Source organism: Saccostrea echinata, unplaced genomic scaffold, assembly GCF_033153115.1.
Source record: "Saccostrea echinata isolate AGI-Se365-2 ecotype Australia unplaced genomic scaffold, CSIRO_AGI_Sech_v1 ptg000037l, whole genome shotgun sequence".
Classification (NCBI taxonomy): Eukaryota; Metazoa; Mollusca; class Bivalvia; order Ostreida; family Ostreidae; genus Saccostrea; species Saccostrea echinata.
Window position 1 is genome coordinate 1,777,501 of NW_026889786.1, and position 27,425 is coordinate 1,804,925.

Consider the following 27,425-nt stretch of genomic DNA (forward strand, 5'->3'; position numbering starts at 1 on the left):
TATACTTCCAAATCTTCACAGACTCTCTTTACTAGAAAACTGACAGAGTCATACAGGATCCATATCAAAAACCTTCATCTGTTGACCCTCATATGCGATACTTTGACCCTTAAATCTAAATATATCTTTCTTTAACCATCCCCCACTTTTGCTATGGAAGTATTCATTCAGAAGCACAAAGGACTTGATTACCTTGAACTTTTGACCTTAACCTTGATTCAGTGACTCTAAAATCGGTGATTTCCTTTACATGTATAGATCTGTGTAATTAATACTAATTTTAACTTTTAACTGAAAAAGAATTCTTAATACATGTAGTAAAACTTGTATCTTCTAAGAAATTTTGAAATCTTGTTCTTATGACCTTGACCATTTAATGAGTAACCCCAGAACTTTATTCATTGTCAAATTATGCAATGAATATAAATACTTTTAGTTAAGAAGCAAGTGAATTCTCATGTACATGTATTCCTACATGAGATGACACCTGATTGGACAGCCGAATTGGAGGACAGATAGACACAGTGATTACTGCAGAGATCAAATAACAGAGATTTTTTTTTTTATTTGGATTTTTTCCCCAAGTTTCAAGACAAAAAAAAGGTTCACCTTGAGCTATATACTTACTTGATATATAAGTAGGGTTCCAAAAAATCCAACACTCCTTCTGGGAAAACCACGCGGCTTTTTTATGACATGTTTAGTGAGCAATATTAAACAGTGGTGTGTTTGTATGGGGAAAACTTTGACAACAAACAAGAAAAAACATAGAGACAGCATGGAAGGATAAAAAAAATGAATACACAAATCAGACATGCAAAGTGATTTCAGAAATATGATAAGTGATGATGAATCATCTGTTTTATTAATAGTATTTAGTTTATATAATGCCAGTTCACTTTTCACTTGAAAAAAAAAATACACATTTCTTATCTTTGTAAATTTCGTGAACAGTTTGTCTTGCTGATAATTTTTATGAACTTTTTAAATCCCAAAGACTTCCCACTTTAATTTTTCATTCATGTTTTTTCTTTACCTAATATTGCAACTAATTGAGACTCAGAAGTATTTCTGTTTATTTACAAATGTATATGAAATGCCCTCTTTATTTGGTATCTTTGATAACAGTAAAATTAGCTATAGCTGATGTAGTAATTACAGCTCGATCACATAAACCAGAAGTCTCTGATGAGACTGTAGCTCTACTGGTTTGTACTTAAAAGTAGCACTTGGATTTGAAACTTTGGAACAGCAATACATAGAATAATGACCCTTGGTGTAGTCTCTTTTTGTTTTATTGAGATTTTTGTATTATTAAGATTTATTGCAATCAGACTAAATCTATAGGAGGATTAGTCTTTTAAAAGAATTTTACAGAAGTTATACTGAAATCAGACCAAAACTGTAGGAGGAGTAGGGTTTTAAAAGAGTTTCACACAAATTTTTGTTTTTAGTAACCATGGCAACACCGTTCATCGAAATCAAAAATCGGTATATAGAATTATTATCATAGTCTAGTCTATTTGTGTGCTAAGTTATAATGAAATCAGATCAAAACTGTAGGAGGAGTAGCATTTTTTAAGTATTTCAAGGAAATTTCTATTTTTAGTAACCATGGCAACACCATTCATAGAAATCAAAAAACGATATACAGGATTATGTATCTTAGTGTAGTCTACTTGTGTGCTAAGTTATATTGAAATCAGACCAAAACTGTAGGAGGAGTACCGTTTTGAAAGTATTTCAAGGAAATCTCTATTTTTAGTAACCATGGCAACATCGTTCATCAAAATCAAAAACCGATACATAGAATTATGTATCTTAGTGTAGTCTACTTGTGAGCTAAGTTACATGCATATTGAAATCGAACCAAAACTGTAGGAGGAGTAGCGTTTTGAAAGTATTTCAAGGAAATTTCTATTTTTAGTTACCATGGCAACATCGTTCATCAAAATCAAAAACCGATACATAGAATTATGTATCTTAGTGTAGTCTACTTGTGTGCTAAGTTATATTAAAATCAGACCAAAACTGTAGGAGGAGTACCGTTTTGAAAGTATTTCAAGGAAATCTCTATTTTTAGTAACCATGGCAACACCGTTCATCGAAATCAAAAACCTATACACAGGATTATGTATCTTAGTGTAGTCTACATGTGAGCTAAGTTATATTGTAATCGGACCAAAACTGTAGGACGAGTAGTGTTTTGAAAGTATTTCAAGGAAATCTCTATTTTTAGTAACCATGGCAACATCGTTCATCGAAATCAAAAACCTATACACAGAATTATGTATCTTAGTGTAATCTACTTGTGTGCTAAGTATATTGTAATCAGACTTAAACTGTAGCAGGAGTAGCGTTTTGAAACATTGTTTACAGACGGACAGACAGACAGATGGACGGACGATGGACACCTTACTATCGCATAAGCTCTTCTGGTCTCTGACCAGTAGAGCTAAAAATCAATATGTATGTCAATGAAAGTTACATTAGTATTAGTAAAGAAATTATTAAATAAAATCAATTCCTCACATTTAGAAAAATTCAAAAGGTGATAGATAATCAGATTAGTAATCCCCCCCCCCCCCCCCAATTATTTAGGTATAGAATTTCTCAATGTTAAAAACAAATTCTCAAATAGACTGCAATAATTAGAGTTGCAACTCTATGTACCTGTGTGCAGACACACTGTGTATAATTTTAAGAAATTCTATTGATTATACAGTGTATATGCTAAATCCTAATTTTTTGATCATACTTAAACTGCATGCCATAGTCAATACATCTTTCAATTCATTATTCCAATATCAACCAGTACGATCACAATTAGGTACACATGGCTGCGTCATCTATTATTTACGAAGCATTTAGTAAAGTGGGAGTTGTTACAGCAACATGTATACAGACCACAGATGCATTGTTACTTCTGCTTTAAACTCCCATAAGGTAACATACATTTATGTAGAACAACTTTAACCAATAAGCAACAGTGATGATACATTGTATAACTTTGGAGAGGAAAAAAAATCACACCATTAAACATTTGCAAGAGGTCCAAGGGCCCTAACTATCATGTAAAGCAAAATAAACTGACAGAGGAAGATTATGGTGAACAAAGCTGATCAACAAAATAAGGGGGGGGGGGGGGGGGGGGGGGCTTTAGATCACTGTCCAATGCATTATTCAATTGGTCACGACACATGGATAAACTAGATGTACAGGTATGACATGAATTCCTCACCAGCAGGAAAGTTATATATTTTGTATATCAATGGGTAAGAGATAAAGAAGGCAGTACATGTGACTGTTAAACAAGAAAATAACCAAGGGCAACAACTCTGCTGATACAGTGAAGTCCATGTATTATGATATTTATTTTGTCACAAAAAAATATCATAATAATGAATTCAACATAATATAAGTTTCCAATAGAATCCATTAAAAACATTGCTCAGAAATTGTATATTCCCCATGCGTAATGGGAGAGGGGGAGGGTTACTTATATTTCCTTCTTTAAAACACTACGACAATTCATCAACTCAATTTCTTAACAATGTATCTTCCAGGGGTGTATTTTTCTTCATGCTTTTATAACATTTTTGCTCAATTTGTAATATTTACATTTGCTGTGTTTTTCTACTAAGCCAACTGTGAAATTGATTTGAAAGTCATTTTCGTGTATACTCACGCGTAGAAATATACATGGTGAAATTCGCGATAAAGTGACGTCACAATTAGGCTACAGAGACGTTAATAAAAATGTAACGATATAGGGCAATGAATAATTCAAACATTGAATATACGTTTGGTGCTTTTGAACATGTAAAATGTAAATATAAGGCTAACGTGCTTCATGAAATATGCCTACGTGACAAGTCTGTGTGATTTACACACCAATAACTCACACAAAACTTAAAAACATTCCTTAAATGTAGTAAGCATATTCTTTAATAAACTTCAATTATCTGCATCTTTCTCTGCCATTTACTTTTGCTTCCATGTGTGTTTAAATAATGTGTTCATTTAGGTTCAAGTTTGACAAATTATCGACACGTTTTTTGAGTCACCTAAGAGTTAGTCCAAGCCAATATCCAAGCTGTTATTATCGACTGAGGCTCTAATTTTGTTAAAATTATGTTTAATGCCAAGCCTTCCAATGCATTTTATTGAAAAACTAATTACACAAGGGCTTTAACATTACCATTAATGAGTCTAGGCATTTTGGGACATTGAGTCTAGGCATTTTGGGACACTGAATCTAGGCATTTTGGGACATTGAGTCTAGGCATTTTGGGACACTGAGTCTAGACATTTTGGGACATTGAGTCTAGGCATTTTGGGACATTGAGTCTAGGCATTTTGGGACATTGAGTCTAGGCATTTTGGGACATCGAGTCTGGCCATTTGGGACACTGAGTCTAGACATTTTGGGACACTGAGTCTAGGCATTTAGGGACACTAAGTCTAGACATTTTGGGACATTGAGTCTAGGCATTTTGGGACATTGAGTCTAGGCATTTTGGGACATTGAGTCTAGGCATTTTGGGACATTGAATCTAGGCATTTTGGGACATTGAGTCTAGGCATTTTGGGACATTGAGTCTGGGCATTTTGAGACACTGAGTCTAGACATTTTGGGACACTGAGTCTAGGCATTTAGGGACACTAAGTCTAAGCATTTTGGGACAACGAGTCTAGGAATTTTGGGACACTGAGTCTAGACATTTTGGGACATTTGAATCTAGGCATTTTGGGACACTTGAGTCTAAGCATTTTGGAACATTGTAATAAGCATACTTTTGACACTTCTTTCCACATGGGATTTATTTACACTATGTATTCAGGCACAAATTTTCTGTGGAAATTTGTCCCAGCATACTTAAAAGTGCATTTAAGCAACTAACTGGTTAAGCAGCTCCAGAGATGAAGATGAAAATGTTAAAAATTTTAAAGACGATGCATCACTACTGATAAACATAGTTAGCAATAGTTCACCTGAGTTACTCAGCTAAATTTGCAGTGGTCATAGTAGGTAAATGTCAAATCTTTATTATATACCCAAATGTGTATCACTCAGTTTTACTGCTGATTTCACGCAATCTCATGACGGTGTGATACGACTTTCCAGATCACCATACTGTGGTTTTCTGGATCCATATCACATCCCCTTTCTGAAACTGCATGATGACATAGTGCATAGTATGCATGATGGGTTTTTTTACTTGTATATAAAATAGTTCCTTAAAGATGGTTTTATTTAATAGATAAAAGTTGTATAATTAATCCCAAAAGTTTTTTTTATAATATTTTGCTAATTATAGAGGGGTATATAACAAATTTATCATTATAACAGTAACTTGAGCAGATCATTAGACCAAACTCATCACTCCACGTCTCGTTTCATTGGATGATCCACGCCTGTCAACTTGACGTGATACAGCTGTTCGGATCAAGTCACCGTTATAATTATATACATTTATCTGTACTTTCAGAACTCTAGTCTAGAGCTAAATCATATAAAGTACATGTAAATCTAGAAGTGTGTACTTGTACTCTCTTGGAATTATACCCCTAGTCTTTTTATAAAGGAGTCAAATTTCAAGCTACAGTATTTCTATACTTACAAAGAATTCTTATAGTAAAAGCTTCCTTTGTAGAGTTCATTTAAGGAATATTTAAATATGTAGTTACTCTTGTACTTATTATGATGAATCAATGAAAATTAATATATACAATGTTCACAAGAACAAGATGTCCAAATTAGAGGAATGGGTCAGAGCTAAAGCTGTAGTGTTCAAAGGCAAGAAAGGTTACATAGTCTTCCACAGTCTGTCCCATGTATTGTTCGTAGAGAGTTCAGTTTTGAGCTATATCCATGCTGTTCATAACAAGGATGGGTCCATTTAAGGGCTATATTCATGCTGATCATATAAAAGATAGGTCAATTACAAAGTTAATCAAGGTTTAAAAGAAGAAAGTGAAACACATAATCGTTGCATTGTAAAAACAGAAAAGGTTTCTCAAAAGCAAGACTAATATAAATCAAAATTAACATCTTTCTGAAGCATGCCAATAATGAAAGGTTTACATAAGGAACACAGAATACATGCTTTGTTATTGTTATATCTACTGTTAATATTACAAAAGCACGTTAAAGGTTTACAGCAAGTTTTGATTTGGTGTTGTGAAACTGTTAATAGGGAATGATTAAAATTATTAAGAAACTTCGCCCAGTATTATTTTCATCATTTTTGTCCTCTTCATTAATTAATGGTCTAATTCTATAGATGGCTAATTCAAATAATTTAATATATCTCTATAATGAAAAGATTCTAACTTTGGGCAGATTTATAACAAGACAAAACCATAATTAAATACACTGTGAGTGAAAATAACACTGGTCTAAATTAGATTCAGTACATACATGCATATATATAGCATTATCATTATCACTCCTCTTTCCATGATATATCAATATCACATAATATTTAATTTCTATGATTCTGACCTACTTTCACATAATATTTAACCTCTATGATTCTGACCTACTTTCAGTAACCTCTTATTTAATACACTTTCGCTATGTAAACTGCAAAAGCAATTACTGTATTCCAAGACCATCAATTTAATGATCATAGCTATGTACTTTGTGTAATAACCTGATCTTACTGTGTATAACTTTCTAGCTTGTAAAGATATGAATCTGACTTTGTTAGTGAATTAAACCAGCTCTAAAAATGAATAATTCATAGAACACTGCATGTCTGAATCACTTTTTACACACCATATACAATTGTATCAACAGTATTTTTCATTTTTAGAAGAGAATTTTCATTTTTAGAAGAGAATTTTTAACAAGTGCATTAAAATCATTGCCTGTTTAGATGCTTCATGACTGTGTAATGATTTATTTGATACATATAAGGATGTTTACATTGACTAAGCAGTATTTGTTAAGGGAAGAGCATGGTACTCCAGGAAAAAAGAATTTGTAATAATTATTTTACTACCTAATAGTCAATGTATCATAATCAGATTCATGTAAAATGTGTATATTTCTTGTGTATCTTGTCTTGATTTCTATAAATAATTTTTAGATATGTAAATTCCCACAATGTTTTGATCAAACATTCTGCTATCCATATCTTAATGCTGTTTCACTGCAGATATTGATTGGGGGTGCTGGCTCCATACCTTAGAGTGTCCCAGTTCTTCTCTTTGTTTCTGTAGAGTCCGCATCTTCCAGCCAGTCCCCCGTGATGGATTGTTGTCCCCCGATAGACCGGTGGCATGGAAAAATACATTGGTACCATGTTTGTGATCCCCTACCCTCATGCTGCAAACACATTTATAAGATAATTAAGTTAAAACAAAGTGAAAATAAAAGTAGAGTGTGTATTTCTTAAATACTGTTTTGTTATTGGTATAATTGCTAGTCAATAGTAGTTTCCCAGCAATTAAGGCTTATGAGGTTATCTGAACAGATTTAAAGTGTACACCACTTGTACATTACATTGCACACCACTAAACTGTGATAATGTTTTTGACAATTTAAATACATATATTTTTACTCTACACAAATATTTACAAATTTCTAAAATAAATTCAATCCTCCCTTAAATACACAAATCTATCTTTGAATCAGAACATTTAATTGAATTGGGAAACCATGATGGAATTTGATGAAACTAAAAGGAGGAAATAGCAGACTCAAGTCCTGTAGTTCACCTCCAACCCAGGAGACTATAAAGTCATACTATTATAAGGTCAAACTATATATGTGCTAACAGAACTTTTAAATCCTTATATAATTGTCATACTTCCTTGTATTATTTGACAAAAAAACCCTTTGTATTCTTCTTCTTTCCTATCCATACACTAACTTCCGCTAGTTTATTTAAATGTGCATAAAAAAAAAAACATTGTATAAAGATTTATGATGTGATTGCACTATAATCACAGTCTTTACTTTTTTTAATGCCCTTGAGATCAAAGATCAAGGTGCATATTGCTTTTGGACTGTTCTGTATCTTTGTATACTTGTTTTCTACTGTCCACAAACAACATGGCGACTTGTTATCTCCACCTGACACAAAAAGTTGAGTATAATCAGAGGTTGTATTAAAACTTTGATCATAGGAATTTGATATGTAAAATTCCTGTCCAACCCAACTTTGTGTTAATGAAAAAAAAACAACATTTATAAACTCACACTTAGCATAAAGGTGGGTATATTTTAAGTTTAGAGTAATATGTGAGATAGTGATCCTAGTACATTTGGAAAAGATCAAGGCAAGGCAGGCATTATTTGAACAAACTTAAATTTACACTATATGGGAATGTTTCAGATTAATTTGACTACAATATAAAAAGAAGACTCCATATAAGATTGGTCATTTATGGCTAAGTGGTTCATGAGAGATTTTTATAAGAGTATACACTCTATATACTGGCCCTCTCTCCATTCTTTCCATAAAATGTGACAATGATCCTTCCTTTCCTAACTAGAGTGCTCCAAGAAATGCATGTGTTGCTAGGGTTGGATACCGTTAAGGATGAAACGGTACGATACCATACCGGTATTTTTAAAACGATACAGTATTTTTAACGATACGGTACTATACCTATGGCACGCCAAATTCACAAAAATGAGCTAATCATAGTTTCACAGTTGATAAACTAGGTTTATCGATTGTAAACTATAGTTTACAGACTGTAAACTATAGTTAACGATGATAATCTATATTTCACATATGTAAACTATAGTTTACACGATAATCTATGTTTCACAAGCATAAACTATAATTAACACGGAAAACAATCATTTGCTACTGCAAAATATAGTTTATCTGATAAATATAGTTTCATGATTTGTAAACTATGATTTACAACTCTAAACTATACTTAACAAATGTAAATTATAGTTTAGGCTTTGTAAAGTATACTTTACAGACATACAAAGCGCCAAATTCACAAAAATGCCATAAACATAGTTTTACACTTGAGAAACACAGTTTAGGAACAGAATCTCTTATTTTGTATCGGAGATGCACAATTTTTTGTGAAACTAGATTTCACGACTCTAAACCATAGTTTACGATCAAAACTATAGTTAACAATAGTTTTTTTTTTTGTAAATTATAGATCGATCGGCTAATCCTAGTTACAGCATTATAAGATTTTGCTATGTAACGACAATTGTTGTTAAATATATATGCATGTATATTTCTTGTTGGCGTCATAAGTAAATGTTCTATTATTTTAAAGCAAATCTAGTTGGAAATAAGAAGAAAAATGACTGGAAAATTATTGATTAAAATTTTATTTTTTTTTAATTTAAAAGAGAAAAATAGAGACCGAAATGCGTGATCTGTCATTAATAAAATACATGTATATCTTATATTCATCTGTAAATAAAGACATAACACAGTACATGTAACATTGCAGGCGCGGAATTTATTTTTCAACAACCGAATTTTCTTCATACATAAATAAAAGTGGCCTTTCACGGAACAAACACAACAAATATTTGGGACTTCTCTCTCATTCTCTCTCTCTTAAATTCAAAGGAGGACGTTGAAACCCCCACAACCCTATCTATATCCGCCACTGCATTTCCTCTCTTTCAGTTTCTTTGTTTTGGTGATGAGATGTGGCGGGAAAATGCTTGGCACATTGTAAAACGTGCTTCACCCTCCTCAGCTTGAGCAAAAATCTCGTAATATTCTGTCTTTTAAAAAATTAAAATTTTATCATATTTCTAAAAATTTCCCCATAGGAAATGTATAAATACACGACATTTTAAAACAAATACAATTAATCCTGTTTAAATAGAGAAAGTAATATTGATTATATATAACTCGGTCTTTGCTTTAGATAATGCCCAACACGTGTCCTTAATATTCTCCGCACTGATAAAACCTATACCCCATTATTGCTTCTCGCGATTGGTGCCGCGAAATTTCGAATCGAAAACTATCCTTAACAGGTGTTTAGATTCATAAACTATATTTAACAACTCTTAACTATAGTTTACGAGTGTGAATTATAGTTTATTACGATAAACTATGATTGGCAAATGTGAATCATAGTTTAGCTCTCAAAACTATAGTTTACGATCGATAAGTATAGTTTACGTCTGTTAAATATAGTTTGTGAGTATAAATGACAGTTAACTATAGTTTACAACCGAAATCTATGGTTAACGAATGTAAAACATAGTTTATCTGATAAATATAGTTTCAGGATTTGTGAAACTATGATTAACAACTCTTAACTATAGTTCACGATTGTAAATTATAGTTTACAGATGTGAATCTATGTTTATCAACAGAATCTATTGTTAACGTTTAATTACAGACAGATAAACTTAGATTAGCATTCGTAAACTATAGTTAACAACCGTTAAATATAGTTTTACAGATGAAAACTATGGTTAACGAATCATTAACTATAGTTCACGGTTTGTAAACTATAGTTTACAGTCGATAAACCTAGTTTATCAACTGTGAAACTAAGTTTCGCTAATTTTTGTGAAATTGGCGTGCCATATATACCTCGATGAATGAGAATGAGGGCTCATTTTATAACAAATATGCTTTCACCAATCTTCAACCATTCAATGTTATAATCCAAAATGAGCCTATAAACTATTTTACATTTCAATCTTTTAATAAATCATCAACAAAACAAATAAATTGAATCTCAAACAAATTAATTTAACTACATACAGCTGACCGCTTTACCTGGTTGCCACTTGCCAGGACCAATTTTATTTGGTCCACTAAACGACGAAACATTAAAAAATGGATAGAGATGCACATCACATTTTTGCGACATTTTGCATTTTTCTATTAACAATTATTATCAGTTTTTATAAATAAAATTAAAACACGATTAATTTGAATGTTTTTTTTTAAACATACGTATTGATTTACCTCGAATATCTGCAATCAAAAGCAAGTATCGTACTAAGCATCCATTTCGTTAATTAGCCTACCCTTTCAATGCGCAGAGAATTTTATTTTAGCGAGTGTAGAATCTCTTTTTAAAAAATCATTTTGAATGTATTAAAATGTTTCAAAGATTGAGAAATATCGTAGTACCGGTATTAAATGAAACGGTATTTTACCGGTATTTTTGAAGTAACTACTCGGTACGGTATTGGTACCGAGTACCGGTATCCAACCCTATGTGTTGCCTGCTTTGTAGCTTTATTAAAGATGTAAATAAATCTAAGAGTATAATCAGCTTTTTAATTACTACTAGCATGATAGTTTATGCATTTGCCTGCAAAGAAAAAATGGCATCCATGGATAGTATAACACTGATGCGATAGAATATGACAATCAAAGAAAATATGGTTCCCAAACCCTCAAATGAATAATTGAATTGAAAGTATTAGAAATAACTATTTATCATTTTATTAATACGTGTTTCCAACAGTCCTTCAAAAGAGATTTCAGTCTGTCTTTACTGCAATCGTCAGTCTACATAATCCATTGTGGAATACTGATCTCGATGTATTCTCATAGTATTTAAAAATATAAGTTTGTATGATAACTGAATATCATACAGTTTCAAAGTACAGTATCATGAGCTCATATACATGTATAAATGCTAATTAACAAGATCCTGCCTCTCAAAATTCAAAAGTCATAAGTTTCATTAAACTGCCTGGGTATTTTTTTACAAAGTAGGTCAAAGGTCAAGGTCAAGTGGATTGTAAATATCTTATGATCAACAGTGCACATGCTAAAGAGCATAGACTTACCTCTTAAATGTCAAAATGCTGTATATTGGCACTATGTACAATTTTGAAAAATAGGTCAAAGGTCAAGGGCCACGAGGTTGGTAATCATGGTAATTTACAAAAGCCATTGTGCCAAGCAAAATAAGTGCAAAATATCCAATTCATACTGAGTTCTCGAGATATAGAGTGTGACAGACAGACAGACGAACAGACAGACAGACGCTGGGTAAAGTGATCCCTAAGTGCCCCTCTGCTCTGCAGGTGACACAAAATTTGAATTTCCATCACCAAATCATTCACAGTCATTCACATATACTTTATGGCAAATAAAAAATATCCCAGTAGATCTGGAGAAGATGAAAATGTGAACAGTTTATGCATGACATATGGTGGATGATGACTTGTGGAATCTATATAGCATGTCACTGTTAGGGACCCACATGATCCAAAAGAAAAAAAAATGATTCTGAAATTTATTTTACATTTAAATTTTCAGTAAGTTTTCAGCAATGAGGACATCCAAAGAGCCAGAGCAATGAGTTTTGTAGAATAAAGCCCCATTCTAATTGCCATTAAACTGGGCTGAGGTCCTGAGGACAATTCCAAATCTACATCACACAAGGGTGCAGCTTGATGCTCATGCAGGCATTTATACTGACAAATTGTAGCCTTTATGTCCTTGAAACAGTATTTCAATTAATTTTCCAATCCACTTCTCTGTATAAATGTGGGTCTCTATTGTAGCCACAACTGCAAATTGATGATGGTTTTAACTTTAATTTACATGTATGTATATGTAAATAGAGTGATGCAACAGCCTAATAGAGCTTAAATATGGTCCAATAGTAAATGACAACTTCAAAAATACACATTAAGAGGTATAAAGATTTTTTATTCACTAGCTCTCATTAAGGACATACGCAATGTACCTTACCTACTGATAATTTTTCAAGATATTCTTAACTTAAGATAATAGTGTCATCAGATGTTCGTAGACAAAAAATCAGCCTGCATTACCAGGGATTTTGAAAAGATATCAATTGATGAAAATTCTTGTATTATTCAAAGAAAAATATACAAAAATTACTAAACATATATTCTAGATGTTTCGTTTATGCAAACTCGTTTTAGAAGAAGTGTACAACAGCATATATAGACATTAAAATGTAGCACACAGTTCCTTTAAGTATTGGAACTCTTCAACTCCAGGGAAAAAGGCAATAAAGTTCAAACTACGTTGTGTATGTCCTTAAATCAAAACTAAGACATCCTACAATTTTATAAGTTCTAAAAATTTTGCCAACAAATAGTTTTGAAGAACCTCAATCACATTATTTACTCTCCCTTTTTTCCGGAATAGCGGATGAAGTCTGATGCAATCTACAGTCAGGAAGACGACCACTTAAGATGCTACTTAACGCTAAACGATCCACTTCCCTTTTTCTGGATCATTAGATCATTACTGACATACTTAAACCATTCAAACTGTAGGCACATAACAAATAAAACCTAAAATAGTCTTTATCCAACTTTCTAATGCAGTCAGATTTTTTTAAAACTATAAACATGTCCATAGGACAAAAATGCCCTGCCGAGGGTATATTAGTAATGCAACATGAAAATTTGTATTAGTGTATGAAGTTTGATGAGAATATCTGGAATAGTTTCTTTAAAATTGAAACTGAAATCTAAACTAGTAGACTAATTGTTCTTGAACAATTAGAGGTCTTTCCACCTTCTTTAAATTTCAAATATTTTGTATATTTTACTCTCTAAATTTCATTTTTATACAAAAAAGAATCCATAAATGGCTTGAAAGATAGAAAAAATGAAAAATTTAAAAAAAATTGAAATGACCTTGACCTTTGACCTTGAACAAATATTCAAGGTCAAAGGCCAAGGGTCACATTGCACTTGACCCCATGCTTCTACAACCTTTCATTTTAAAGTTATAAGGTTTAATAGTAAGCGCAAAGACGTTAAAGGGCGATAACTCATATAAAGGGTCATCGGATAGTTTTGCACTGAATAGATTGAAGTTGTGTCTAAAGACCCTGAAGACATTAGTGAAGGTTTTGTGCCTCTACGGTTTACGGTTTCGGAGGAGTAGCGATAACAAGGTCTTCAGTAAAAGGGGCAATAACTTTTAAAGGGGTAAATTTTAGGGGACAAGTATAAAATCTTTGAAATAGTTTTAAGAGGACATATTAATGATGCAAAGGTATTTAGTATATGTTGAAAGACAAAAGAGATATAAAAAGAGCTTAATTTCTCACATTTTGAATGACCTTGACCTTTGACCTTTGCATATATTTTAAGGTCAAAGGTCAATGAATCTTATGCAGTTGGTCTCATGTCTCTACGACTGATCGTTTTGAAAATTTTTAATTATTCGTAAACATCAAAAACTTTCAGGGGCAATAACTCATAAAAGGGGTCGACGAATACTTTCGCAATGAAAAGATTGAAGAGTCCCCTCAATTAATTGAAGACATTGGTGAAGGTTCTGTAGCTCTACGGTTTACGGTTTTGAAGGAGTAGCCATAACAAGCTTTTATTGCGAAAGGGGTTGTAACTCCTTAAGAGGTCAAAGTTCATATACACAGGGTCAACTGCAAAAATCTTTTATGAAGTACATTCTTATGGACCATAAATCTTTTTGATAACTTTTGAAACAAAAAACCATTCGGCGGAAAAATAATAATAATAATAATAATAAACAGAACAATTTCAATAGGTCTTTCCACAGAAAGGTGGAAAGACCTAAAAATTAGATAAAGATGATAAATTCTCACCAAATTATGTATATAAGTGCATAAGCTTACATAAAAATATCTTAAATGGCTTCTTTAAAACTAAGCAAAATGCAAATTTAAGAAAAGCGAGGTCAAGATCACAGGAAAGTTCAAGGTCAAAAGTTGAATAGCTCTCACTAACATGTTTCAGCTTATTAATTTGATAAAAATATCATGAATGGTTTCTTTCAAACTGAGCAAAACACAAATTTAAGAAAAGTGAGGTCAAAGTCAAATAAAGGTCAAAAAATGTTGATGCAGTTGAATAGGTTACATCAGTATATATAAATATCAAATATAATCAAGTGTATATATCAGCATATGAAGTTTGATTACACTATCTTGAATAGTTCCTTAAACACTGAACTAAACACTAATTTAAGAAAAGTGATGTCAAGGTCAAAGGAAAGGTCAAATTAAAAAATGTTGAAGCAGTTGAATAGCTTACTTCAGTATGTATCAGCATATGAAGTTTGATAACACTATCTTGAATGGTTTCTTTAAAATTGAGCTAAACACTAATTTAAGAAAAGTGATATATCAAAGTCCAGGGAAAGGTCAAGTTAAAAATGTTGATGCATTTAAATATCTCTCATCAATATGTATCAGCATATGAAATTTGATAAAAATATCTTGAATAGTTTCTTTGAAACTGAGTTTTGAACTGAGCTAAATGCAAAGTGCGATGGAAGAACAGACAGAAGGACGGAAAGACGGAAAGACAGAAAATAAACATGACAAACTCTATAATTATTATGCCCCAGCCATATTCATGGCAGGGCAAAAAAATATCTCGATCCCCTTGTAATTGATCACATACCTTGGATAACTTTATTCTATGGAAAGATGCTTTCGTATCAATTTTTTTCACTTAAATTTGTCTCATATATATAAAGTTCAGGAGATGTTAATAATGTCAAAAACTTAGATAGTCCAGAAACATTAACAAGAGAAACCTCAGATAGGTTGAAGAGTGCTAATTGTTAATTTAAATGTCTAAAAACACTACACTCTCCAAAAATAACATGAATTATTTCAAAGGATTTTAGGGTCAGAAAAATGAATGACAAAATCAACCATTTATTACATAATCATTTGGCAAAAATTCAAATGACGTTTCCCATTTTATTTTGTGCGTTCAAGAATCTACTTAAACCATTTTTCATTGAAATTCATTACTTAAATCCTGCCTCTGTTTGCATTGGTTTGAAAATTATGACTCTCTCCAATCATAAAATTTTGTCAAGTTTATGACTTGGATTTGGTCCAAAAGTCAACTTCAATTTTTTTTATCCATTAATCTAACAAATTCTTACCTAGGATCAAAAGAATGCACTTCACAATTGTATTTTTTTACAATGGCATCATCAAAACTAAAGTCAAACTGGATCCTGAAAAAAAAAGGTAAAAAATTAATGACAGTTAACATTTGTTAGATGCTAATACACCCATGATTGCTCTTCTATCATGAAGAAGAATTTAAGCCTTAATACATTCAAAGATCACATTTTGGTAATGTATAATTAAGACCAAAATGACCTATATTATTATAAGTAAGATTTATTTCTGCTGTTTATAGGGATCGACATTAACTTTCAGATTCACTTGCCCTTCGGGCAAGTGATCTCAAACTTTGACTTGTCCGAATGCAAAACTTGGTTGCCCAAAATTAAGAAAGAACTTTAAAAGAAAATTATTAATTACTGTAAATGTTATTATAAGTAAAAAAGATACACTACTGTCAATTTGGCAATGTGAGCTATCTGAAAAAATGTCGATGCATGCTGCACTTGTACATAAATGAATACCACTGTGCTTGTAAATTTAACCCGTTAACACACAATGCCATGCAACAATAAACATAGTATTACATCTTATCTTGATAAGGATACTTCGTGTTACACTGTACTTGTATCCTATGCTTGAATAAATAATTTAATTTCCTAATAAGTAATTAACAAAATTTTGTTAGACGTAGAGCGTATTTACTACGAAAGAAAATAATGAACCCGATTTTTAAATGAGTGGTATAATCCAGAAACGCTACCAAGGAATTCCAAATGCAAAAACATTGTTAGTCAGGTGCGTGGCGGAAATCAAGTGTTCAATTTATTGTTTTATTTATAAATTAATGTAAACTAAATAAATATGTACATTTGTATGAGAAAAATTCACTTGCCCGATCGGACAAGTACGTCGACAATTTCACTTGCCCGAACTGAGAATTTACTTGTCCCGGGCAATCGGACAACCGTTAATGTCGATCCCTGGTTTATGCAGCAACTTTAGGAGGTATGAAACACATGGTAAAATATAAGGGCAAGGAAGTGGTGAATCATTTTCAGACATATTCAAGATTAAAAACTTTTAAATATGCATAACTTGGCCAAAACAAGTTTTTCAGTGTATAATCAATCACTCTGCCAAAAAGAATAATAGATGTTCATTCTTAAGTCCATACTTAGATTGCATTTTGGACATAAATTAGATATAGACTGCAAACTCAAAATACTCTGGACTTTTAAATTAATGAACCAAAAAAAAAATTCTGTTCGATTGTTCGGCCTGCCTAAAAAAAAATCAAGACATTTTGAAGAATTATCCTGTAAATGTACATGTATTACATTTGGATGTATATTCTATTTTAACTTAGCACATTTCGTGGAAAGCAGCTTCTGCTAAATCAAGTACATAGTCCTTGATAATTGTCTTGTGTATATTCATATAAGGACATTAATTCAGAAAGCACTAAATCAAATTTGCACAGACTTGTTGAAAAAATCAATTTCTACCAAATAACATGCCAAATGAAATACATTTACAGTACATTATATACAATTTACCCATAAGAATAGACTAGACAGTTGTTCCTTGGACGAAATCTGTAGTCATCACAAAAATCCCAACCTCCATCATCTAGTTTCCCAAGACGAATGACTTTACGGCAGAAAATCTGTAAGCTGTTGATATACCTACAAGAATAATGCAACAGTGCCATGCATTATTTTCAATTTTGCCAGATAAACTCTATGTTAACTAGAAATATATATCTTTATCAGTTCTTTGGGATGCATGCCATTTTTCATAAAACCACACATCCAGTATAAAACTTAAAAGCAGATTGACTTTCATCTTGTTCAAGGGTTGTCTGGTAAAATCATGGACAAGTTGTCTTGAGTGAAAAATAATTAACACTACATCCTAAAATTTCCCTTTTGTGCATCATACATCAATAAACATTGCAATTATCAAATACATATATTCTCAAAAAGACAAAATATGGTATTTTAAGTAATATGTGGTACAACATTTCAGCACACAGAAGATAAGTCATCAAAGTGTCCCTACTGCATCATCATGTGTCACCTGTTCTCTGCTAAGAAAAGTTGGATCAACCTACAATGACCCGGGAATTTCACTCTGTAAGCAGGCAAGGCACCCAGCTTGCACATATATAGGACCTTCTAAAGTTTTTTTTACAATAAAGATCTAGACAGTGATAATATGATATTTTCCTGTCTTCTATATCATTAAAAAGTAAGTAAAGCATCATTTCGAAACCTACATATTAGAAATCAGCGAGCTGAGCCATTTCTCTTCTCCACTGCATTGTAACATCATCAAACATCACAATTTTTCATCTGTTGTATTTACCCCTATTTCATTTAAATTGCTCGGGAAACTGCCAAAAATTAAGCAGATGGCCACATGCCTTGAAATTCTCAAAATAACAACATACTGTAAACCAACTATGATTCGCGTCATCTTTTATTCGCGATTCGTCAGTTTAAAATTAATCTGAGATGATTATTTTTCGCCAATGAGGAAACATTCTCTACAAATACAAAGCAAAATAATTGGTTCGCGGCGAATAATATTTGCGAGGTTAAGTAGGTCGCAAAACCAGCGGATATTTCTCGCACACGTATAAAAGTTGGTTTACAGTAATTTATAGAAAGTGTGTTAAAATATGATAACTTTTATTTCAACCTTATTTGTTTGAAGTTTTTTTTTTATTTTGAATTAATACATGCATATACTATGATGAAGCCCTAAAACACAATTTTTAATAACTAAATATGGTAGATAAACACTTGCTGAAAATCTCAGTCACTTGTGCTCATTATTTCTCATTAAAACATGTCCATGATTTTACCAGACAACCCTTGTATACATGCATTCACATTTTTTTTTTAATAATATTCATGCCACTTAAATATCAATATTTAAACAAAGGACAGGAAAAGAACAATATCATTGATGTATTTTTGACATACCAGAAAGCAAATACTTTATCAATTTTACATTAATTAAGATCTAACTAGACCAACTTGACTGTGCAACAAACATTTAGATACTGACATCAAAACTGAGTAAAAAGCAGGAATCAGTTCAGGGAAAGACATTAACATTCAGATTCACTTCCCCTTCGTGCAACTTTGACTTAATTGTCTGAATGGAAAACAATTTAAAGAAAAAAATAACCCATATTATCATTTTATTTTAGTAACTTAAGAAAAAGGATTGAATCACTGAAAAGATTTGAAGTGATAAACATTTGCTTATGTCATATAAAATCATTTCTTTAAAGATATAGTTGAACTTCGGTATCCCGAACAAGGATATCTGAATTACTATGGATATGTCAAAGTGATTTGAAAGTCCCAACCATTTATTCTTCAAGTATTTTATCCCTGATATTTTGAATCCTTGGATATCTCTCAGTTTTTTTTCACAGTCCCATCGAGTTCAAGATTATGGAGTTTGACTTTATAGTTGACTGTTCTAGACAATATCATTTATTATAGGGTCTTTTGTATTACATGTACATGTATTTTGATTTTGTGCCATTCCCTCCCCCTGTAAAAGATATGACTATACAAAGCCATGCTGAAGTATATTTACTATGAATTATACATGTCATGATCAGAATCAGTGACATGCAGCATATATTAATTGGTCTTAAGTTCATTTAAATTATATCATAACATCTTATTTCTTAACAAGAATGGAACAAATTCGTCAGACTAAGAGCTTATTTTTTTTTAAATAGCATGAAATAAAACAGAATAACAAATCTGATTAATGAATGAATATTGATATTTTAATTAAAAACACATTATCTGTACAAGAAATAATACATTTCTCCAGAAATATCTACTTATCCCATCTAACAAAGACGTTGATAATTTCAACGCCCAAACTGACATTTTACTTGCTCTAGGCAATTGGACAATTATTAATGTCTAACGATCAATGCAAAGTACACTTCTCAGCATAAAAAGATACTGCTTATGGTTTGTTTTCAGCCATCCTATAGTCTTAAATCACATAAATACTTCTCTTTTAATTCAGAGTCTGGCTTAAAAAATATCAAGCTTGTATAAACTGAACACATTTCAAAAATTTTATCATTGGAAAAAAAAATTGCATCTTTAAATCTTACTCTTAAAAACATATTATTAGCAGCTTTTAGATAAGAAAAGACACACTTGTATGTATATCACATAATTCATTTATATCAGATTTGATAAATAATATAATGGCCTTCATAATTATCATCATGAATGTATAACAACATAAAGCTTAACTTCCTGCTGTTCCATAAAAGAGTAGAATTGAGACACAAAACTAACCAAAATCTTCAACATTTGTGATATAAGTCTAGCTCACCTGAACTTAAAGCTGAACACGACTCTTAAATAGGCATACGCCATTTTTGATATGACTATCTATGATATCAGCACTTGCGTACATACTCTTTGCATTCGTTACACCTGACTGCTTTATTGTCATGGGTATCGGTGTGGAATGGAAACTCATGTTCATGCTGGTTATATTTTGCATTACCTTTGTTTACATTTTATTGCAGTAACGTGTATTTGCGTTTGTTTGTATACTGTATTGACCTGTGCAACTGTTGTAAGTTTCATTGGTATCTTACTATCCTGCATAAGAAGAAGTACTCACTTATTTTTTGTTGCTACCGAGTGCTGTATAAGAATACATCCATATATACCGGTGATGATCGATCACACTGAACAGTGACTAAGTGAGCGGCTTTATATAGGGGCCCTCAGATATAGCAAGAGACCAATCGAATATGGCTAACACATTCCTTTTACGAATCATGTTCAGCTTTAAACACAAACTGACCAACTAAAAACTTCAATGCCATGGTCAATTACTTGTGATATAGGTCTCCCATGAACTAGAACACAAACTGATCAACAAAAAACTTCAATGTCATGGTCAATTACTTCTGATATAGGTCTCCTATGAAAACTTCAATGTCATGGTCAATTTAAACTTGTTATATGAAGGGCTCCTATGAACTAAGACACAGACTGACCAACTGAAAACTTCAATATCATGGTCACTTACTTGTGATATAGGTCTCCCAGGGCCCCTTGATCCATCTTCTGCATGACTTCTTTAGGAGGCAGAACCACAGTGTCATTGTGTGGGTCAGGGTATCTCAGTCTGTACTCATCTGCTTTTGACAGAGTTCTGGGAATCTATAATTGAAATAGTTTTTTGTGTATATACATGTAGATGTAAATAATCTCAACACATTTCTTCAGTAATTTTCACAAAATATTAGCTTTAACAGCTTTTTTTTTTTTTTTTCTTTTTTTACTTTGTCAATGGGAAAATGAGAATTTTTTTTTAAATAAATTTTTATTATCGACCAGAACTTACCAAGGGGAAGCTGTATTTGGTTGTAATTTTTTAAGTGTAAATTTATTTAATCTATGTTTCTTTATAGTTTTTTTTAAAGGGATACTATTCAGATGCAAAAGTTTTGCATTTTAAATATTTTTATTACATAGATCAGCAAACAAAACTTGATATGGACATATATATTGCATTTATGTAATGTTGGCATTTGGAGGTACATAGAAGATGCATCCTTCTCCAACAAACTTTTTACATGTTTAGTGAAAGTAGACTTATGTGCTTCGATCAATACATCTACAGGTAAATATTACAAAGTGAAGTACGGTAAAAATAAACATTATCCCAATTTAGTTCAGGTTTAAATGCTCAGAATTGGTCACGTGATTGTTTGTTACTACATTGACTCAAGAAGTACAAATGTATTTATTAATTTAAATCAGCCGTGTCAAAAGTTTCTAATGTGAATTCACCATAAATTTCACCAACTGATTTAATCACTGAATTCTCTTTGTACATGAAAAGAAATTCCTTTTATGCTCTCTCAATTTTCACACACAATTTATATTGTCATGTGTGTCATATATTTGTCTATTTATCAACCTATTCTGGGTTAAATTTAGGAATAGAGCTTTACGAGAAAGAAACCACTTCACGTTTTCTTTCACTGACTGAATCTAAATCAACTGTACAGAGAAGCCTTGTCCATGAATATGTAAACATTTCCTGAAACATCAGCTGTATGATGCAATTAATCTGTTCATATTCTTCATATAGTGATCTGAGACATTCAAAACTCCTCTTCATTACTTGTCAACTAGCAAAGTGCTTGTGTATACAAGCATTACACACACATAACATGACGTCAGCCCTTATTTTTCTTATGTGTGTGCATTTTATCTACTTCTGCATGATGCAAATGATGGGCATCAAAGTGGTAAATTTAATTTTCATTTGAATGGATTATCTTGGACTTTCTTATAGAACATCCATTATTACATAATGACATGCCCATTTCAGCAATATTCATCACAATGTTTTAAGACACCCCAGTATCTGCAGCTAGCAGCAGGAGTTGAGAGACTCCCCGCTTCTTTAAAACTCATGTATTGCAATGAACATATATACATAATTATGTATTTATCATGTTTGTTATAATTATTTATTATGTTTGTTGAAGTTTTCAGATGTGTATCGATCGTACACGTTTACCTGATGTTTATGTAGATTACTAATCTGATTGGCTACTGTATTTATAGAATACCTGTTCTACGGGTATTTGAATGAAGCATGCAAGAAAATTTACAACATTTGAGAGCTCTCTCTCACTGCAGACTAATGTTACCCTGCCAACTCGTCCCTACAATATGTCATCTTCAGTTATCGCTTATATAGGTTTATTTGTCCTATAGCTACATATATGTACAAGAGAATCAAAGAAGAAGATGTACTTGCAAGAGCACCTCTGTACCTTCATACATGTTATTTATTTCATAAATTATTAATCTTCATTTGAGTTGAACTAACTGAAACAAATAAGAACATAAACTGCCTTCTCCTTTCTGAAGAAATGGGTGTGTCGTTCATTATGGAACAACCAATGTTCAAAAGAAAGCTCAAAACCTTTAATTGAAACGGAAAATTTAATCACTTTAAAGCCCATCATTGTAACAAAGATTTCATATTGAGAGGGCTTCTTTTATGAAATGTTTCACTTTCTTCATAAAAATTCTTAATATATATTTTATAATGTGTCTCCGATTTACTATGCAGTTCTTACACTATATACCCTTTAAAGTTAATATATTGCACGCTACTTTTGAGATAGCACATACATGACACAGAAAGTAAGAGTTTAGCAGGTGCTTGTTTAGTACAAAAAGAAGTGTTGGAGAAAGATTCCGCCAGTATGCTTTGAATATAGTTGATTCCTAAATGCTGATCAACTATCAAGTCATATGCCAATAGAAATATGAATAAGATACGTACATAAATGTTTGCTATGAAAAATATACCACTACACATCTACATTTATTATACTTTCATGTTAAATACTAAAATCTGATTGGTTTAGACGCATTTAACAATTTGTAATGTTACCCTCAGCATTAGCAACACACTTGACAATGGGTAACATTATGAAAATGTCACATGCGTTCAAATCATGCGCGTACGGTTCACCGTAGAATTCTCAAAACGTCGGTTGTGCATTTGAAAGAAACCGAATAAACGACGTCAATAAAAGCTTGCGTCCTATGTAGCTTATTTGAAAACAACAAACGACAGACGAAACATCCTTGCGAGTGCAAACTTTAGATGATAAAGGACTTTTTGACTAGCAAACAAACATATAAAGAGGTTGGTAAATCTTTTCCGAAGCTTTCTTATTGAGAAAAATAGAAGCGGGGAGTTTGAAAGCTTTCTAAGCATGAACTTAACGACGATCTCCGAATTTTTTTTTATGACATCCGAAATCAATAAGACATTCAGTATAATAAAATAAATAGTGCACATTTTTTAGGGTAACAGTTGAAATTGACACCCCTCGGAAAACCATTGTCAACCTCTGCTGACGCGTCGGTTGACAATGGTTTTCCTTGGGGTGTCAATTTCAACTGTTACCCTCAAAAACGTGCACTATTTATATAATATGTATGGGGAAAGATATAAAGTGATGGACAGAAATTCTCCATGTCAGGGTAGGACTATATACAGCTGGAGAGAAAAGTATGTAACTTACATTTACATGCATGCTATGGTCCTGAAGCAAAAGAGACATACAAAGCTGAACAAATGTAAAATTGATCAAAAACAACGAAATGATACATCAGTGTTAATGTTGATCATACATGTTTCTTCTAAAATTTTTTTTATTAGGCTAAAACAATTCATATCTTTTCTTTCAACAATATTTCAGTCATGCTTGGATTAAGAGATACAATGTCAACAAAACTCTGGACATTTTCTGAATCCCCCTCCCCTTCCAATACTCCATCATTTCTGCCACTTTTCCATGCAGATCCATGTTTGCATTTTAGGACAAATGGGAGGGGGAAGCTAAAAATCAGTGGAATAAGCAGTGTACAGTTTATCACTGAGGAATCAAGTCAACAAAATTGCAGTTTCCCCAAGAGCTAGCTTATTTCCAGAAGCCAAGGGAAACAGGTTTGCTCAAGGAGAACTTGAATCTTGCCAACTCCCTCAATGATATACTATAACTGTTTTATTATACTGAGACAAAAATTAGACCACTTAACTCATTAAGTTTTGCAATTCTATTTATAAGCAGTGTAATTATAAGGTGCACAATATGGATTTGAATGTGGGTCCCCTGAATCTGAGCTATCTGGTCATTGTTGAACAAACCTGCCTGCACCTCCATATTCCTTGACCCTTAATGTCTTCATCCCTAAAAACTCCAACCTAAAACCCTACCACCTGTCATTTTGAGTGTATGTTCACACCACCATTAATGTAATAGGGAGGACAAGTGATGGACCAAACCAGGACTGGAACCTGGTCCTCTTAAACTCTATAACAATCTGGCTACCAGTGATCAAACTGCCTAACCGCCATACTATATAATTCAATCATGCACTAGCTCATGTATGTTAAAACATTTATTTCAGCTCTGAATTAATCTTACAATATCCTGGCCCCTTTGTGTGACCAAAGCTCAGAATACAGCAGCATATCAATGTATATCAAAGGCTAAAACATGTCCTTATTATGTCCAAGGTGATCAGGTAATAATCAAGTCAAAGTTAACTAGTTAGCTGTTGATACAATTTGTCATACATTGTACTTTCTCTTTCTTATTACATAAGACCTATAATGTGATGTCTTCTAATGTAACTCATTACATAAGACCTACAATGCAATGTCTTCTAATGTAACTAGTAATTACTTATGACCTACAATGCAATGTCTTTTAATGTAACTAGTAATTACATATGACCTACAATGCAATGTCTTTCAATGTAACTAGTAATTACATAAGATCTACAATGCAATGTCTTCTAATGTAACTCATTGAATAATAACTACAATGCAATGTCTTTTAATGTAACATATGACCTACAATGCAATGTCTTTCAATGTAACTAGTAATTACATATGACCTACAATGGAATGTCTTTTAATGTAATTAGTAATTACATAAGATCTACAATGCAATGTCTTTTTAAATGTAACTAGTTATTACATGACCTACATGACCTACAATGCAATGTCTTTTAATGCAACTAATCACATAAGACCTACGATACAGTATCTTTAAATGTAACTATTTGAATTTAAAAGATTTATTCAACAGCTCTCCACTGTTGATTTTCAATTTTAACAATACATAGCTAACACCTTGTTTACACTTTTGACTAGGACTAATAGCTTGACCTGTTTGATTTCCCTTTGAATTCTTTGTATTGACATGAAACTGGAAATCATTGATCAACTCTTCAAATTTCACACTTTTTGCCAGCGACCTTGATGTGCTAACTTAAGTATTGTAGCAAAAAACCTTATCAGCATCTTCATCATAAAGTAATGTTTAGCATGTATATATTCCTGCAGAAGACAAAATGATAACAATTTAAGAGAATTAACAAAACATCTTTTTTCTCCAATGACAGTTTAAGTAAGGCAACAATATACATTTGTATCTCATTGACAGGTCAATATCTCACCCTGCGGTCAAACATTGATTTTTTTATGACCGCTCAGTAAAACATTGGAAATGTTAGACTTTTTAAAGTATAGATTTATATAGGAACCAATTTTTAAAGGTATAACAATATGTAATTAGTAATATACAATATATTGATAGATTGTGCAGTGCACAGCTGGCTCCAACCCCCGAGTCATTGTTTATACATTGTTATTTGAAGTATTGTTTGTTACGTCCCTCTGGTCAATATCGCTTCAAAACTAAAGAGATTCATTACCCATCTGATTTGCATATAGATTTAGAGTGACTTCTCGAGACAGACTTTATGAAAATGAAATCTGTATATGGCATTCCCTTTGATAGACTGTACAATGTGTTGTTTTGGGAGCGGCAATGTTTTTTTCAGACAGACATTGCACCCAGACATTAACCTGTTTCAATGACTGCATGCTTTCTTCCATTTACAATTCAAAATGTAGTCTCTCATCTGTAAATGCATTAATCTGTCGTTCATGATGAAAACTGCTTCAATTATAAGGCAACTGCATACACTTACTTGATCATGGTACTGAGCAGTTTTACTGCTTCAGGCCTCCTGTTTTTCTAGTCTTTCTAAGTACACAATAAAACCATCATTCAATATCGAACAGGTCAGTTACTATTACTTATTAGGTTTGTAACTGTCTACAGAAATGTATTGGGTTGATCAATCTCATAGACGGCAAGTTCCTGTAGACAGTCAGTAAAAAAACCTAATTTAGTGATTTTAATTACTTTTTCAAGAACCATAAATTAATGTAACAAACCTAATAAGTTATTTACTTTTCTGAGGACCATAATGTGAAGGACCTTCACACAAGATTGATGATCAAAATATCAAGTTGGTTATAGGCATCAGCCATGTTGCCAGATATAAATTATATCACTTGTCATACACAGAAATATTGCCAACAGTCAAGTGTTAATTTAAATTGAAAAGAATGAAAGTACAAAATTTCAGTCTCAAAGAAAATAAATGTATTGGTACAGGTAATTTTTAGGGAGAAAAATACAATTAATGACCATGCCAAGTTTTGAACCCAGGCCCCCTGAATCACTAGTCAAGTGCTCTACCAACTGAGCTATCTGGCCACTGGTAATCTAACCTTTCTCATCACCACATTCCTCCCTCCTTAAAGGTCTTTGTCCCCAAACACACCAATCTGGGGTCTTTCCTCGAAGGATTTTCACCTATCACTTCCAAGGTATGGCACAGCACTAATAATGTAGCCGGTGAGGAAGAAAATTGTGATGGTTTAGACCATGATTCAAACCAAGACCCCCCTGAATCACTAGTTGTGCTCTACCTACTGAGGTATCTGGCCATGCACTGGCAATATAATCTGTCCAACCACCATATTATCTTAAGATAAAAATTGCTTTGCATAAAAAATTTCCTTCAAAATTAATTTTTAAAATAAATAATATCTTTCCAAATTAATTTTTTTCCAATTTTTTAATTAATGTAATGAAGAAACTTTCACAAATAAGTAAA

The 27,425-nt window shown here is 32.3% G+C and overlaps 2 protein-coding genes across 3 annotated transcripts in view; one reads left to right on the top strand and one right to left on the bottom strand.

The window, feature by feature from the left end:
• Positions 1-27,425, top strand: part of LOC133200175 (caspase activity and apoptosis inhibitor 1-like) — a 327,434-nt gene that overhangs the window by 70,758 nt on the left and 229,251 nt on the right. The window lies entirely within an intron of this gene.
• Positions 1-27,425, bottom strand: part of LOC133200167 (probable methyltransferase-like protein 24) — a 38,807-nt gene that overhangs the window by 10,604 nt on the left and 778 nt on the right. For both annotated transcript variants that reach the window (XM_061335931.1, XM_061335932.1), the window contains exons 2-5: positions 20,932-21,065; positions 17,391-17,519; positions 15,864-15,938; positions 7,195-7,336 (exon numbers count right to left, since the gene is read on the bottom strand). In XM_061335931.1, coding sequence (XP_061191915.1) covers positions 7,195-7,336; positions 15,864-15,938; positions 17,391-17,519; positions 20,932-21,065 — 480 coding nt within the window. The remainder of the gene's footprint in view (positions 1-7,194; positions 7,337-15,863; positions 15,939-17,390; positions 17,520-20,931; positions 21,066-27,425) is intronic.